Source organism: Centropristis striata, chromosome 14, assembly GCF_030273125.1.
Source record: "Centropristis striata isolate RG_2023a ecotype Rhode Island chromosome 14, C.striata_1.0, whole genome shotgun sequence".
Taxonomy (NCBI): domain Eukaryota; kingdom Metazoa; phylum Chordata; class Actinopteri; order Perciformes; family Serranidae; genus Centropristis; species Centropristis striata.
The window spans coordinates 31133457-31149593 of record NC_081530.1 but is presented as its reverse complement, the minus strand read 5'-3'; the positions used below and the strand labels follow the sequence as shown (position 1 = coordinate 31149593).

The window sequence follows — 16137 nt, the reverse complement described above, 5'->3', positions numbered from 1 at the left end:
AGGTTTATTCCAAACGCCCATCCTTAGACTTGATGCAATACAAAAGTGCAAAAAAAAATGCTTAAAGAAATGACTTTGTAGCCCAGTTTGAATTCATAAAATATATTAAATAGTTTTTATTCAAAATCCTTACATCTTTACAAATATTTGACAGCGTTTACAGTGCATTTTTCTTCCTCTTTCAAGTTTTACGATTCAGTTTATAGTTTTGGCTTACACATGAGGGAGGGACTGTTGACTGAACACACTGTAATACTTTGAATATTTACAGCCAAAGACACAAGAATAGACAAAAAAAACAACCTAATTGACATTATAGTAAGTGTACACCAAAGGCGAGGATAAGCAGGTCTTTATGCATAAAGTTGTATATCTTATTTTTATGTCATTCGTGAACTAGATTACACAGTAGGAGGACGTGCATAAACCGAAGTCTATCGAACAAAGACAGAAGAAAACATATGAGATAAATGTCACATGCGTTTGGCCCACTATCATGAGAGGAAATCAGGAGCATCGTTTTTAAAGTGCTGCTCTTCTTGGCATTACAGTCGACGAAACATTTTTTTGCAGATATTTACAGCTGTGATGATTCCATCATGTGGTCCTGATGCTGAGAGATTTTTATCACCATGGCAACAACAGATACCCCTTCGTCTTTTACTACCAATAAAGAGAGAGAGAGTGCATCCTCTCTGAGAGGGTTATAATGAGCAAATAATAATAAACTCCCCCCCAAAAATGTGCTTTAAAAACAAAAAGTAGGGTTAATATTGGGGTTGAGAAAGTGCTATGTACTTATTTACAATGTAAGAGAGCCATTATAAATGTTTTTAATCATTCAAAACAGACTATAATAGGTATAATTTACACATACAAAAACCTCTTTTGTTATAAAAACGTGAAGGTGCAGCTAGAAACAGAGATCAACAGCGACTCCTTTCACCTCTTTATCCTCTCTGAGTGTGAGTGTGTGTGTGAGTGTGTGTGTGTGTGTGTGTGTGTGTGAGTGTGTGTCTGACTGCCATGTGGTGTGAGCTGGTCAGAAATAGGCAGGATCAGATCAGTCGTGCACAGGTAAATCCCGCTGTAAGCCACCGCCACCGGTCGCCGAGGAGACATCAGCGTTACCGCGGTGATGTGTCGCGGCCTCAACGTGTCACGTCCGACTTTGAGCCAACGAACTCTTACGTAACGGCCGACTTTTGAGCAGAGAAACAGATCCTCTTACGGAGACAGAGAACTAGTTTCTGTAAAGTTAAAACATCAAACGTCCTCGTGTTTATAAAGAATACACAGATTATATTTCTTCTTTATGCCACAGAAGCGAATTTTCTTCCTACAAAAAAAAGTAGCTTTCAATATGAAATACTAGTACAAAACAGTCCGCCGGAATCTCAACGTGCAAAATACACATCAGTAACCAAATTTGACCTACATAGTAAAAAAGCCCCACGAGAGCGTTACTCCTTCATCTCCCACAACAACCAGCACATAGCAACACGTGTGAATCACCACGGCGATAGTCTCCGTGTGGCTTTATGTGCATCCTGTGTGCCTCTTTCACCTCCCGTAATGTCTGTGTTGCTCACATAGCGAAGAAAACAAGCCGAGCTGATGGCAACAAGCAACCTTTGGACCTGCTCTGATGGAATGAAATCCTATTATGTGTATTGGATCCCTCAGAGCGGCCGTAGTCATGACCACACAGCCGGTAAATCCAAAGCCCTGCGCTCTTTGGAGCCTTCAAAGTCATGCTGCTCACAGCAGAGAGTGTAGGTGGTGGAAGGCAGAAACATCGGGCAGGAATGGCAAAAATACATAGAAAACAAATCCTGCTGCTGCGCCTGTTGCTTCCATCCAGAGCAAGAATAGTTCCCCCGTCTTTGATCCGTGACAAAACGTTTTCCCACTCTGCAGCTATTGTTGACGGGGGCGTGTGGAGCTACAGCTCTGGGTGTCAGGCCTTAGTGGCAGGGGTCAAAGGGCAGCTCGGCCAGCCCTCCGTGCAGCTCCACCGCCTCCTCCGTCCAGGACATGACGTCACCGACGAGGTGGCCCCCGCAGGTGGCCTGGCTGTAGATCTCACTGGGACTCAGGACTCGGGACCAGAACTGGAGATCTGACAGCTCCCCCATGAAGGACTGGGTGACGTCGAAGCGGCCTCCCATCGTGTCCTGGGAGCAAAAAGATCAACAAGTTAAACCCATATGTTTTGGTCTTGCTCAGCCCTAGCATCCTATTGGTCTGTAATCTTTAAAACGCTATCAGAAGCTCTTAATATTGACCTACAACCCAACACAGTAATGGCCATATTTGGAACAACAGGCAGAAGATATTCTACAATAAGGAAAAGATATAAAAACATCATTGCTTTTACAACACTGCTTGCACGCAGAAGAATTTTATTACACTGGAAATCTAAAAATCCGCCTAGTGTGTCTCTGTGGTTTAATTACTTAATGCAGTTCATACAGTTAGAGAAAATAAAATACACTCTCAGGGGATCTAGGGATAAATAGGGTAATTCATACAAAAAACAAAAAATTATTGTCCAAGTTTTCTTTTGTGAATGTGGTATTTTTGTACATGTTCTGTACTATCAGCGCTCAATAAAAATAAATGTAAAAAAAAAAACACAAGTTAAACCTCTGAAGTCCAGGAGATTTCAGTTCAATTTTGTCAACTTCCTCTGCATTAATTTCTGTGTCTGTTTAGCATCTTTCAGTCTGTCCTTACATCACATGCATGGCTCCTTTTTCTCCACACAAACTTGGCTATCAGTCAGATTTTTCATTTTATTTTAATTAACAAAGTATAAAGCTGCCAGGAACCCAAAATACAAACAAAAGACACAGGTTTCTATGGAAATGCACCTTTTTTTACCCTTTATACACACAAAAACAGCAGAAAAAATAATAAAACTACAAAACAGTCTATTTGCATGTAAATTAAAAATAGTAATAGCTTCATTGTCGAAAGAAAATTCACATTTTAAAAATGGTCTAGAAACATAAATGTCACACTGTGAAAGCTCCTATGATTGAACTTTAACTGGCTTTCTCAGCTTGTCTACATATCATATATAAATAAAGTTATTATTGTAAATAAAATGTGTATTTTCAATAAATAGATGGACTCCAGAGGGTTAAACAAAAAGTGCATCAACTGGAACAAGGAAAGACCCTCAACATTCACTGAACTGCAACAATGCACGCAAACATGAGAGAATAAGGGTGATGTCTTTCTGAGAACAAGGGATCCTTTATGCACATCTGATCATCTGCCAGCAGAGGTTGAAGAAGTATTCAGATCCCTTACTGAAGTAAAAGTACTAAAATCACACTGTGAAATAACTCCACTACAGTAAAAGTAAACTAACTGAAGTAAAAGTACAGAAGTATCAGCATCAAAATGTACTAAAAGTATCAAAACATGCAGAATGGACCAACTCAGATTGTTTTATACAGCTCTAGGAGACCACTGCAAAATGATCAGTTTTGCTGTTTTTTTAGTATTTATAAGTATGCGTTTAAGTAAAATGAACATTTTTGTGCTGACAACGTTTCTCTCAAATTTGAAATAGAAATATTGTCATTTAGAGCATTTAATGGCAGAAAATGACAACTGGCCAAAATACCAAAAAAAGATGCATGATGTGTTTTCAGACGTTGAATAATGCAAAGAGAAAACATGTTCATATTCATTTTTAAAACAACACAACACTAATATTTTAACCTGGGAAAAGTTTAGAAATTAAAGAGTTAAAACTTCTCTTTCGTGTCTTATTCATGTTTTCCTCTTTTATTTGTTTCTTCTAATCCAGTATAAATGTAATTTATATAATGATTAAAAATAATAATATATAATGATAATCTAATAAAAATAAGAAACTATTTTTACTTCATCATTTCTGCCCTAGCAAATCTTCTCTGTGTAAATAAAGACATGTAGCTTTTTAATAGTGCATTCTATATATATCATATTTTATTATTATTTTGAGTGTTTGCTTGTGTGTGTTATGTATGCATAAGGTATAATCCGGTATGACGTAGCTTCTCTTATTAATGTCACTGGAGAGAAGAAGAGAGGCTCTCACTGTTAACCACTGCTGGCACTGTCAGAGTGTGTTAGTGTTTTATTAGAAGCAAACAAGTGATCAGATATGATTTATTATGTTGGACTGTTTGTCCCGTAGGAAGTCGAGATCTTCCTCAAAGGGAACTGAAACTGAAAGTCCAGTACGTTCCTATTCAGGTTTATTAGTCTATGAGAAGAAAATGGACGTCTGATGGGACCAGAATATTATATAATAATAATATATACCCGTTAGTGAGTGAACTGTCCATTCCTCCAAGATTTTGCTTGTTAATAATTTTGCCCTTCTACTTTAGATAAGCGCCTAATAGTCTTTACAGAAGATGTCCATGATTGTAGGTATTTTTTTCTGGAAATTAATTAATTCAGAGATACATAAAGGCCACGCAAAGAAATGGCCAACCTTAAATGTATGGATGGACATTACAAAGATCAAAGCATATGTCAAATTTAAACTGGATTTATTAATTTCATCCTGGGAACAATGGGTTAACTACACTGAAAAAAAAGTCACATACTTAAAAAATTACTTAAAAAAAAAAAAAAAAAAAAAAATACTTATTTTATTACCACACAGAAAGTGTTTGTAATCTTTACTCAGGCTGTTTCTAAGTAATATATTTTTTAATAGAACCACTTATTTTGTGGCCCTCACCTTGATATGAAAGTTTAATGTGAGTTTTATATGAATGGCACTTTACCGTGTTGTGTGTAATTTTGTGTCTTTTTTGAATAAATGTGTGTCTTTTTTAATAATTTTGTGTCTTTTTTGGTAATTCTGTTTCTTTTTTTTGGTAATTTTGTGTCTTTTTTAAAATAATTTTGTGACTTTTTTTTTTAGTAATTTTGTGTCTTTTTGGTAATTTTGTGTCTTTTTTTTTTTTTATTAAATCTGTGTCTTTTTTAATAATTTTGTGTCTTTTTTGGCAATTCTGTTTCTTTTTTTATTAAATTTTGTGTCTTTTTTTGGTCATTTTAATACTGCCTCCAGCGGCCCCCAGGTAATTTCAGTTTGAGACCCCTGCTCTCGTCTGTCTCACCTGCTCCTGGCCCAGGATGAAGGTCCCTCCTGACTTGATGGGGTGCCAGGCCGACAGGTTTTGCCCCGAGCCTTTCTTCACCCCGTCCTGGTACGCCTCCCAGACGCCGTCCCGCGTCGTCCACGTCATGCACAAGTGATGCCACTTCCCGTCCGTCATGGTTATGGGCAGAGTCACCGCCTGCAGGAGGACAGGGACGGACGTATTAATAAAGGTGAGGAAAGTAGGGATGGACGTTTGGAAGAAACCTGCCAACTGGAGCATCTAAAACGTTAACCATCAATTAATCGATTAATCGTTGTTTTCACACTGTAAAAAAAAAACAGTTTAATTTACGGTTAAATACTGGTATCTGTGACTGCCAAAACTTTACCGTAAAAAAATACAGAGAGTGGGTTTTCTACTGTAAATTTAAATGTAAATATCAGCAAAAACTGTCATTTAGAATGAATAATAATCATTATTTTTAGGGTAATTATGTCCTTGTGACATTATGGTATTTCTCCATTCGTTTTAAATGAAAGTGTAATATTTGTGTAGTAAAACTGTGTTTTCTACAGTTTGTGACAGTAAAAATTAAAGTATTGTAAAATTCCTTGATTTTACGGTAATTAAAAGTGTCTAATACGGTGATATACAATTTTAAATTTTACGCGAAAATTTCTGATGCAATTTTTTTTTTACAGTGCATACATACTCCACTATGTATAAAAAAGATGCATACGTGGAAAAAAATAAAATATATATATGCTATATATATATTTTCTGGGTCTGGGTTCTTATGACTAACTGATGTTAGCGGCTAACTGATGCTAGCGACTAACTGATGCTAGCGGCTAACTGATGTTAGCGGCTAACTGATGCTAGTGGCTAACTGATGCTAGCGGCTAACTGATGTTAGCGGCTAACTGATGCTAGCGGCTAACTGACGCTAGCGGCGCTGCTTGTTACAGCTACAAAAGTAGCCATTAGCGTATCAATGCTAACTCAAAATTGTGGTCGAAACATTAGCTGACATTTCATAGCGGCGTTACAATCGTGCCAGAGAAATTCAGAGTTGAGCAAACTCAAAAACAAAACTTAAAATATTTAGTTTAATTGTCCAACTTCAAATTTTATCGAAGTTTGTTGCCTTGAAATTTTGAGTTCACCCAACTTTTCTTTTTTTGCAGTGTATGGGTTAAGGCAACATGATAAACTTTTTCCTAATGACGGCTTTCGACATCTTCACATGCAAGTGGATTAGAATCTCCACTCTCTCCATCCTGATAAATAACAATTACAGGCTGAGATTAATCTGCATTCTGTGTCATTGATCGGTTAACGTGTGACGAGAAGAAGGCAAACATGACGGCTGATCCCTGCCGGTAATGTCGCTCCTGCAGACAATTAGGCCAATCAATTAGGATAATGAGATTAATTGCTTTGTTGATTTGTTTGCTGAGCTGACAGCTCACAGTACTGGGGCAAGGAAGGGAAAAGGACAAACATCTGTGTGTTACCAGCTTTTCAGAGAATGAAAGATTAGACGGCTGATAGACTAATTGAATGATTTGCACGTCAACCATCTGTGTACATGTCAGCATTTCCTGTTGAGGGAACAATAGTAAAAATAATACCAGCTCATTACTGCAAGACGTTCAATTATGTTTGAAAAAGATATTTTAGATTAGGGGTTTTATAAGGTATTCTTCCATAGTATTAAATATATATGATAACGACATAAAAGTAGAATGTCAGTTTTTACCCTCCTGTTATGCTGCGGGTTAAATTGACCCATTTTAATGTTTAAAAATCTAAAAGAAAATAGTTACGTTTTTTTTTTCATAAAAAGAAAAAATGTAAATTAAAATTGAAAAAAAAAAATCAGTGTGATGTAAAACCATTGTATTTTATATATAGGTCTTTCCAATGTACATAAAAAGAAAAAGTATTATATTGATTGAGATGGTTAGATTAATTGTAATGGAGTTAATCATAAAATATAAACAATATTTATTGGGATTTGGTTTGGTAACATCTAAACCAGGTATTATGGCCTCTCTCCTGCCCGGACATGAAGCAGGTTCAAAAAGAAAACTTATACTATGTTATAGGTGCATGCATAAAAGGCTTTTAAATGAGAGCTCTCCCTGTCATGATGCACTGACAGCTTATCTGCACATTATTTTATTTCCTGCAAATGTTTAATTTCCCCGCAAAGTCCTATTTCTCTGCAAATGTTTAATATTTTAATTAGATCTATCTATCTATCTATCTATCTATCTATCTATCTATCTATCTATCTATCTATCTATCTATCTATCTATCTATCTATCTATCTATCTATCTATCTATCCTGGAAATCATTTTTAAACTTTTTTTCCCCCTATTTTTGTCTTTACAGTCTGATGCTGGCTGCAGAAAATAAGAGAACGCAGAGAAGTGTTGATATTTACATGCTGAGAAGCGATTATAGGTAATAAAAATAGATACGTGTGGAGCATGCTGAGTCTACTAACAAAATGATTGAAAAAAAAATTGGCACCTATCATCCAAACCATATCTTTAAAGCCTCTAATGCACATACATAGATGTGTTTTCTGAGCTTTCCTCATATATATTATGTAGATCTTAAATTTCCACCACTTCTGTAATGATTTGAATGTGTTTTACTAGTTGTTTTCAAAATCAACAGCATCAACTTGCAGGAAAAACCACGAGCTGACCAGCTGCTGTTCTTGTGCTCTCCACATGGTATCACTGCAGCCACTTGCAGCCCACATGTAGTTACATTTATGAGGAGGCACATGACAGCTAGGACATGACTTTAGTCCGTGCATGCCTCCGCCAGCTGATGAAATGCATGAATTGGCAAATATTGTGCTGAGTCTGAGCTCTAGTCGATGGTGAGGTGATGCTGTCCTGTCAGTCTGAGCTATCACACCTCGCTCATTAGTAACACTGTGAGAACTGCAGCGTTACAGAGGGACAGTGGTCTCCTAAAGAAGCTTTTTAAATGGAAAACACCATATAAGACCTTCATATGTCACCTGGATTATTGTGCACCTGTATGGTCCTCTGCATCTAAAGGCCAACTAAGGAAATTACAAACTGCCCAGAACAGAGCTGCCAGGTTGGTTTTACATTGTTCCATAAGAACAAACACTATCAGTATGCACCGTCAACTTTCCCGGTTAATGGTAGAGTACAGGTTGGTGTGCAATACAACAACATTTTTTAGAAACATTGTCTATTCTTTTCAACCTGTTTTCTTATATAACCAAATTGTCAGATGTGATCAGGTTCATTCTTATGAGACAAGGTCAGCTAATGGTGGTCAGATGATGCTACCATGTCCAAAATCAAATGCCTTAAAGAGAACAGTTATTCATCGTGCTATCAGTTATTGGAATAATTGCCCGCTGAACATACGTGAACTGAATAGTAAAGTATCTTTTAATTATTACTTGAGAATGCACTATTTAAATTTGTGAGTAGTGAATTAACATATTTACTGTATGAAAGTGAGAATTAATGTAATAGATATGAATGTAATAACTTATTCGGAATGATTTCTGATGACGTATATAATAATGTCTACAATGTTTAATTGTTAAGTGATTTTTGTTTTGTCTTGTGGACCCCAGGAAGACTAGCTCGTCCCACTTTTGGTGACAGCTAATGGGGATCTTTTTAACAATAAACAATAGACTGTCCTAAGTCTTTAATCCTGTAATATACAGTTGCATCAGTGTTTTCTGAACCAGAATCAGCAAACAGGAGCTGATGTGGCAACTTTATAATTGAATTTGTAAAAGCTTTTTAGTGTTTTACCTTGTCGTTGATGAGCAGCTCCATGGGGTTGCTGCCCCACTCGATGAGCACCAGCTCGTTGGCCTGTCCCGGGACGGCGTAGGAGAAGGGCGTGCCGAGGCCGGAGGTCGACCCTCCCTTCAGCCACAGGCAGATCGTCATGGCGAAGATCTCGTTGACCACCGAGCGCTTCATCCGGGCGTACAGGTAGTTGGTCTTCATGGGGAAGTCCAGCAGGAAGGCGCTGGGACTCTTCAGCTTCTTGTGGTTTCCTGCTGAGACAAAGAGTCCAGAGTTTAGTTAGTACAGCTGGAGCTCACTGGAACAGTTGAGCGTCGAGTTTTAAACTGAAACTGAGAGAAACAGTGTTTCGTCATAATATTATGTTGCAATAGCCTTCTATGAAATTAGGAAATCATGTTAAGTTGAACTCATAATCATGTCAGCTAGAGCCAAAAAGGAGAAAAACTGCTGGAAACGGAGCGTTCGGAACAGTTGGACGCTTGAAGTCTTTGCTCACAGGAATTACTTTCTAAATAAGTTCATGGGACAATTTGACTACATTGATCTAAATATCTGACATTGTGACATCATGATGATGTCAGAGAGGCGGTGCTGTGTTCGTACCGTGGTCGGTGTTGCCGTGGTGCAGCTGGCTGAGCACCGTCTCCAGCTTGCTGTGTCCGGCGCCGTGTGGACTCGTCGTCTCTTTGCCGCTGGGCGGAAGGCGCCGCGGGTAGTGATCGTTACTGTGGTGGTTGTCATGGTGGTCGTCGCCGTGGTGATCATCGTGGTGATCATCGTAGTGATCATCATGATGGTCGCCGTGGTGGTCGTCGTAGTGACCAGGCTCGTGGTGATAGTCGTGGTGTTCGTCGTGGTGGTCGCCGCTGTGGTGGTCGTCGTAGTGGCCGTCGTGGTGGTCGTCATGGTGGTCGTCGTGGTGATCGTCGTAGTGGGTGCTGTGATGGTTGCCATGGTGACCGCGCTGCCGGCTGTGGTAGTAGTGGTAGTCGTGGTGGCGGTTATTATTATTATGGTAACCGCCACGGTGGTTGTTCCTGTGGCCGTTGCCGTGGTGGTTGTTCTTGCTGCCGTGATGGTCGTCACGGTGACCGACGCCCCTGTGCTCGTCGTGGTGGTCGTCGTGGTGACTGGTGCCACGGTGGTCATCGTGGTGGTCGTCGTGGTGACCGTTGCTGCGGTGGTCGTCGTGGTGGTCGTCGCGGTGGCCGTTGCCGTGGTGGTCGTCGTGGTGGTCGTCGTGGTGATCGTCGTGGTGATCGTCGTGGTGGTCGTCGTGGTGATCTCTGTAGTAGCTGTGCAGCTGCTCCTCCAGCGCCGTGATCTTCCTCTGCAGGAGTTCTCTCAGGGAGCTGGAGTACGAGCTGGACGAGTTCCTCGCCTGCAGACAGAGAAGAAAGTTAATCAACAGGTGGATATTATCAAATCAAGTACACATTTCACTTCTATCCAGTTTTATTAGTACTATGGAGGTTAACGGTGCAACAAGAAAACAGGTCAACTCAGCAGTAAAAGCTCTGGTCGTATATAAACAAAAGAAAAATTAAATTAAGAAGGGATGAGATGTGTATCCAAAGTTGGGTGTGTAGCTGCCTGGTTGCATAGCAGCAGTCATGGATGATGTCATCAGTAAACAATGGACAGTATAGGCAGGTCAAACAGTTAAAAGACTGAAGAGAAGCTAGATTTGTTTTCAAGAGTTACAAGTTCTCTACCATTTGTTTGGCCTATATATTTGTTTGGTACCATTTTTTTTTTAAATTAACTAATTCATTTTTTTTCAACATGCTATTACATAACACTGACTAACCCCTCTAGTACTGTGGGCTTTGTTTCATGCAGCAGATCAAAAGAATACTTTGACCCACCACCGTTACCATCATCATCAATATGATGCTGATAAAGGCTCCTTATTGACAATAAATGTGTTGACAATTTAATTCATTCATTCTACCACTTATCCAAACTGGAGCCAATCCCAGCTGACCAGTGAAAATATTAAATAAAAAGAAGTTTAATTTGACAAAAACATAAATGAATCTTTCAGAGAAAAGCACTGAGTTGATGGACCACTTTACACATAAATAAACTGTTTGGTTTTGACACAAAAACATTGATTTTAAAAGTAATTCCACCTCAAGTTCAGGTGAAAGTTAAACTCAATATGTTAATAAGTGAGTGCTCCATCAGATGGGATTGTTTTGTTGACTGCTACTTTCCAAGGTCAGATTTAACGAGCTCCGAGCTCGAAGAAAACCTTTGTCACAAGTCCTCTGCAGTATATTTGGAGACATGCAGTGAATAAAGAAGAATTATGGAGTGACATTTAAAGTTACAGGGGAATAGTTCCAGCCCCTCCCTCCTCTCTCTCGCTCATCCTCGTCTTCCTCACCAGCAAATCCGGCTTTGTTCCCTGCCAGCGCACGCCACGATTAATAGCCTCGTCAGGGCGGATGAAGCTAATTGAAGGTGAGGCTGGCGAGCTCCCTTCGGCGCGTGGCCAGAGGCCGGCGGTGTAGACATCCTGTTAGAGGAGGGAGTGACGGAGGGTAAATCCTGGCACCGCTTCTGTTTTGTCTCACACCTTTTCGAGGGAGATTGAGGGGGATTTCTGGCAACACTTTCCCCGAGCGCGGCCCGAGACCACCTGCACCCATAACGAGGCTTTCACAGGCCGGCGGGCAGCGGGGTTTTAGTCTCGCAATGTGACACCAGCATCATTAAATGTTGTAAAATGAGTGAGACAGCAGAACCACATGTGTGCAGCACCTTTTTTTTTAAGGTGCTAAAACACAATTTAGCAAATGTATCACATATTATCACATAAGTCTAAACTTAGAAGAAAAGTCAACTGACTAGGGTTGTATCCGGATACGATTCTCATTTTCAAAAGTATCGATGAAAAGTGTTATTTTCTCTCTTGAAGTCCAAGAATGAAGCAGAGAAAAGTCGATGTATCAAGCTTGTGTAATATTGTGCACAGCATACAAAATATTGTTCTGATTGTTATTGTTTATTGTATTTATTTATTTTTTGCACTACCTCAGACCTCAGACAACTGTTTTTTATTATAAATATTTAACCTGTTTGGTTATGTTCATTTTTACATGTTGCAATTTTTTTGTTGTTAAAATATTTCTGTTAAATTTTGGGGTCTTTGTTTTTATCCTGGTGGTATCGAAAATGGTATCGAGTATCCCTACAACTGACATTATCAAGCAATGTCAAAAACATTTTCATGACACATTAAAACACAAAGTTGACTTTCTTGGCCGGGTTTCCAATTCTTAATGGGATTAATAAATAATATAGAGATAACAGCGCTGTGATCTGATGATCCGGAGAGGATCCGGGGATAATCCGAGGTTCTGCCGTCCCTCTTCCTCCTCTAAGCTTCACTTCTCTCGCTCCGACATGTGATGCTTGGACACAGGAGTTGTTTAATGTCAGGGGTGAGGGCTAATCAACTTAGAGCGGCTTCCTGTTCGAGCTCAGGCCGGAAAAACTCAGAGAGGACATGCTGCTCGGAGACAAACAGCTGCGGGACATATTCCCTCCAACTTCTACTGTTTATTCCAGAACTGTGCCACTTAAATAATCTAAATTCAACCCTGAAAAAATGTCTTAGAAATTAAAAAAACGGCCCTTTTATGCTCTGAACACAAACAGTATCCTCTGGGTCAGCATGTCTTCATGAAAAACATCCTTCTTAAAGACTTCTGGCAGCGGACAGCGCTGGCAGCTGATTCGGTGGCTGAGCTCGTGACCCTCAGTGACGCAACATACGACCCCAATTAAGTCAAACCTTTGATAGGCTTCCGCCTCCCTGCAGACTGTTCAGCCTTTCCCTGCAGACACATTAGTAAGCATCTCCAACATGTTTGTGCAGCACAGGAGGAGTGAGTCCTCACAGAGCGTTTACCCTTTTCACCTGAAACACCGGAGCTTTAATTACCGCCATACGAATACATTTAGATAGGAGACAGCGCTGTGCCGCGCCAGCCCTGCAGCCTTTTTGATAGTAAAGAGAAGAAACTCTCTCTTCTTTAAACACTTTTTTAACAGCTTTTTGCAGGAGTCAGACTTGGATCACTGAACTTTAGAAATAGACTACATCATAAGTTAAATCCGTTCACAATAAACATGAAGTTGCTGCAGGCAGGAGATTGTTTTCTAATGGGCTTTCTGAACTTTCTACCTTCTTCAACTCTCCCTGTAGTCCCTTGTGTGATGTTTTAGTAGTGCCAGTGAGGTGACATGAGGTGTTCTCATTTACATTCAGATGTCAGACAACTGCAGCACAAAGTGCCCTGATTATTAAGGTCTGTCACAGTAGGCTGTTCATAACGGTCAGCTCTAGCATGGCCCAGCAATCAACTGCAGAAACCTGGTAATAATCACATAAATGATGAAGAAATGGCTGAAGAGGGAGGCACCCAGTGCAGATGAATGGATTGATATTGTGTATGTGTACAGCATCTTTGTAATGGAAAGAATTACTTTCAATTTAAGAACACAAAAAGAGGTATTTATTGAAAATTGGCAAAAATGGATTACATACGTCTCTACAATAAGGTAATCTCAGATTGGACTATCAGAATACTTGTGACATTTTCCAAAATTTTTTAAAAATTAATCACCGGCCTTGAGTGGTCAAGGTTGGGCACCGACCATGAAAGCTCAATGTTAGGTATTTACCTTGAAAGCTTAAGGTTAGGCCTTGACCGTGGGTGGTTAGGGTTGGGCATTTTCCCCGAATAGTAAAAAAGTTAGGCCTTTACCTTGATTAGTTATGGTTGGACATTGACCCCAAATAGATAGGGTTAAGCCTTGATCATCAATGGTTAAGGTTAGGCAATGCCCCCAAGTGGTTAAGGTTTGGTATTTACCATGGATGGTTAAGGTTAGGTATTGACCTTAAACGTCTCTGATAGTTAACTCTAAGGAGTCTTGGGCCAATTTGTCCATTTTTGAATCCTTTTCATGTCTTTGTAAGTCATTTGTGTGTCTTTTTTTGTCATTTTGTGTCTGTTGTTGTGTCTTTTTTTAGTTATTTTGTGTCTTTTTTGTCATTTTGTGTCTTCTGTTGTTTTTTTTGTGGTCATTCTGTCTTCTCATTATGTGTCTTTTTCTAGCAATTTTGTATCTTTTTTGGTCATTTAGTGAATATCACTTGGAACGAATGATTCAATTTATATGCAAAACTGAGGACACATAATAACAAACACTCACTAAGTAATGCACTACATGAAAAACTGCTATTTTAAAGTAAAAGCATTGAATTCATATTTCTTTGTAGGGCCAAAAAAATATTTTTTTTCAGTGTACCATTAAGTTGGAGCTCTAACTCTGAAGCTGGTTAATAGTAGTAGTGGTTTGCCTTGTTGCACCTTGTACTAAACCCCCAAAATGTCTGTCTATCAGTGCATATCTCTCCTGGTATTGGTCAAACTTTTACTTTAACTAATATTAGTTGTTTGGAAACTTGTCTTTTCTTTGACCATGACAGATTTTTGCTCTTACCTGCAAGTTCTCAAGCCTCTCCTTCAGTGTCTGCAGTGTTTTTCCCGTCTGTTCGGGGGAGAAGGAGCTGTGTTTTCCGTACGAGGAGCCCTTCCTGTGGTGGGGGTCCGACCGGTGGTTGCCGTGGGAGTAATGGTGGTCGCTGCTGTGGTACGATGAAGGCCCGTGGTGTGACGATGACGGCGTGTGGTGGTTGCCGTGGTGCCCGTGGTGGTCGTCGTGGCCGTCGTGATGGTTGTCATGATGGGTATCGTGATGGGTATCATGATGGTTGTCATGGTGGTTGTCGTGGTGATCGGTGCCGTGGTGCCCACCGAAGCCCTCGCACAAGGTGAGCTTGGCGGTCAGCTCCCTGATGGTCTCCCGCTGGTCCAGGATGGTCTCCTTCTGCCTCACAAGGCTCTCGCGTAGGTGCAAGATGGTGGCTTTGGCCTCGTCGGACATCATGCCCCTCCGGCTGCTGCCGTTGTGGCCGTTTGTGTGGCCGTTACTGCTCGGCCCATGGGGCACACTGGGCGGGGAGTAGCAGCTGGGGTCTGCTTCTGGGGGGATTGGGGTGCAAACAAATTTGGGGCTAATGCCGTAGTCATATTCTATGCCGGGATGACTTCCTGCTGCTGCTGCACACGACAGGAAGTAGTAGAAAATGAGAGAACGAAGGGGATAAAAGGGGAGGATGACCCCCAGAGAGGCTCCAACCCACTGCTGGTGTCTGGCAGACACAGGCATGAGGCTCAGAGGACTGACGTCTCTGGCCATGTTTGGCCTGAGTCCAAGTTATTCCTCGACAAACAACAGTCCTCCCAGTCCTCCCAGTCCTTAGCTTTGTTGTGACGAACACCATGAATGGAGGTCATATGCGTTGGATGGAAAGGTGGCGAGGCAACGCATGTCAACAACAAAATCGACAATGAAACCTGCTCCCAGACAGCATCAATTCCTTTTAGAGGACGAGCAACACGAACTCAAAGGCAGTATTCCAAAAGCACACCAAGGCTGCTGCCACACAACTCTTCAACAACAACGTGCGGTATCATGGAAGATTTCTTGGCTCCATGGCGAGTTTACAAGCCGTGTGAGAGCCCTGCTGGTGTATCTTGAGAGGTCGTGCTGTCTCCGAGCTGGCAGCCAGGTGATCCCTCTTGGCTCCAAGGACCTCCTGTGTTGCACAGCCAACACTAATCCCTTTAACTTGGGCTCCTCACCACCCAGCAGCTCCCAGAGCGCTCCGACCTGTCGGACTGCAAGAACATTTAAAACAAGAGATTAAGAAAACAAGTTAAGAGATAGACTGGAAAACCAATGACTAATTGATACTTTGATCAACTCTGTTTTATAATGATGTAGAATATTGATGTTATTGAGTGCAAATTACATGAAAAAATGGAATTTAAACCAATTAGAATAACAAACTAAATGTAATTTTTTTTAAGCTTGTCAGAAATTAAATTTTGTTTCATGGGAGACTTTGATGGTTTCTTAAAGGTGTATAATGACTATTTTATCTTCCAGACTAAGAATTAAATATATGGCTTGTTAACCACCACTTTCCAAACTTGTTTTATAAATTATGCTGACTTCAGCATATTACATGTCAGTTAATGTCTGATTGGTAAACTGATGAATCTGTTGATTGACAGAGGGATAATCGCCACTG

The 16137-nt window shown here is 40.4% G+C and overlaps 1 protein-coding gene across 1 annotated transcript; it reads right to left on the bottom strand.

The window, feature by feature from the left end:
• Positions 1–949: 949 nt before the first annotated feature.
• Positions 950–15706, bottom strand: si:dkey-14o18.2 (neuronal pentraxin-1). The gene is made up of 6 exons (XM_059349129.1): positions 14481–15706; positions 10064–10338; positions 9561–9823; positions 8955–9205; positions 5139–5318; positions 950–2177 (listed from the first exon to the last, which is right to left on the bottom strand). The coding sequence occupies exons 1-6, from the start codon at positions 15237–15239 to the stop codon at positions 1968–1970; spliced, it is 1938 nt and encodes a 645-aa protein (XP_059205112.1). The 5' UTR covers positions 15240–15706; the 3' UTR covers positions 950–1967.
• Positions 15707–16137: the final 431 nt, after the last annotated feature.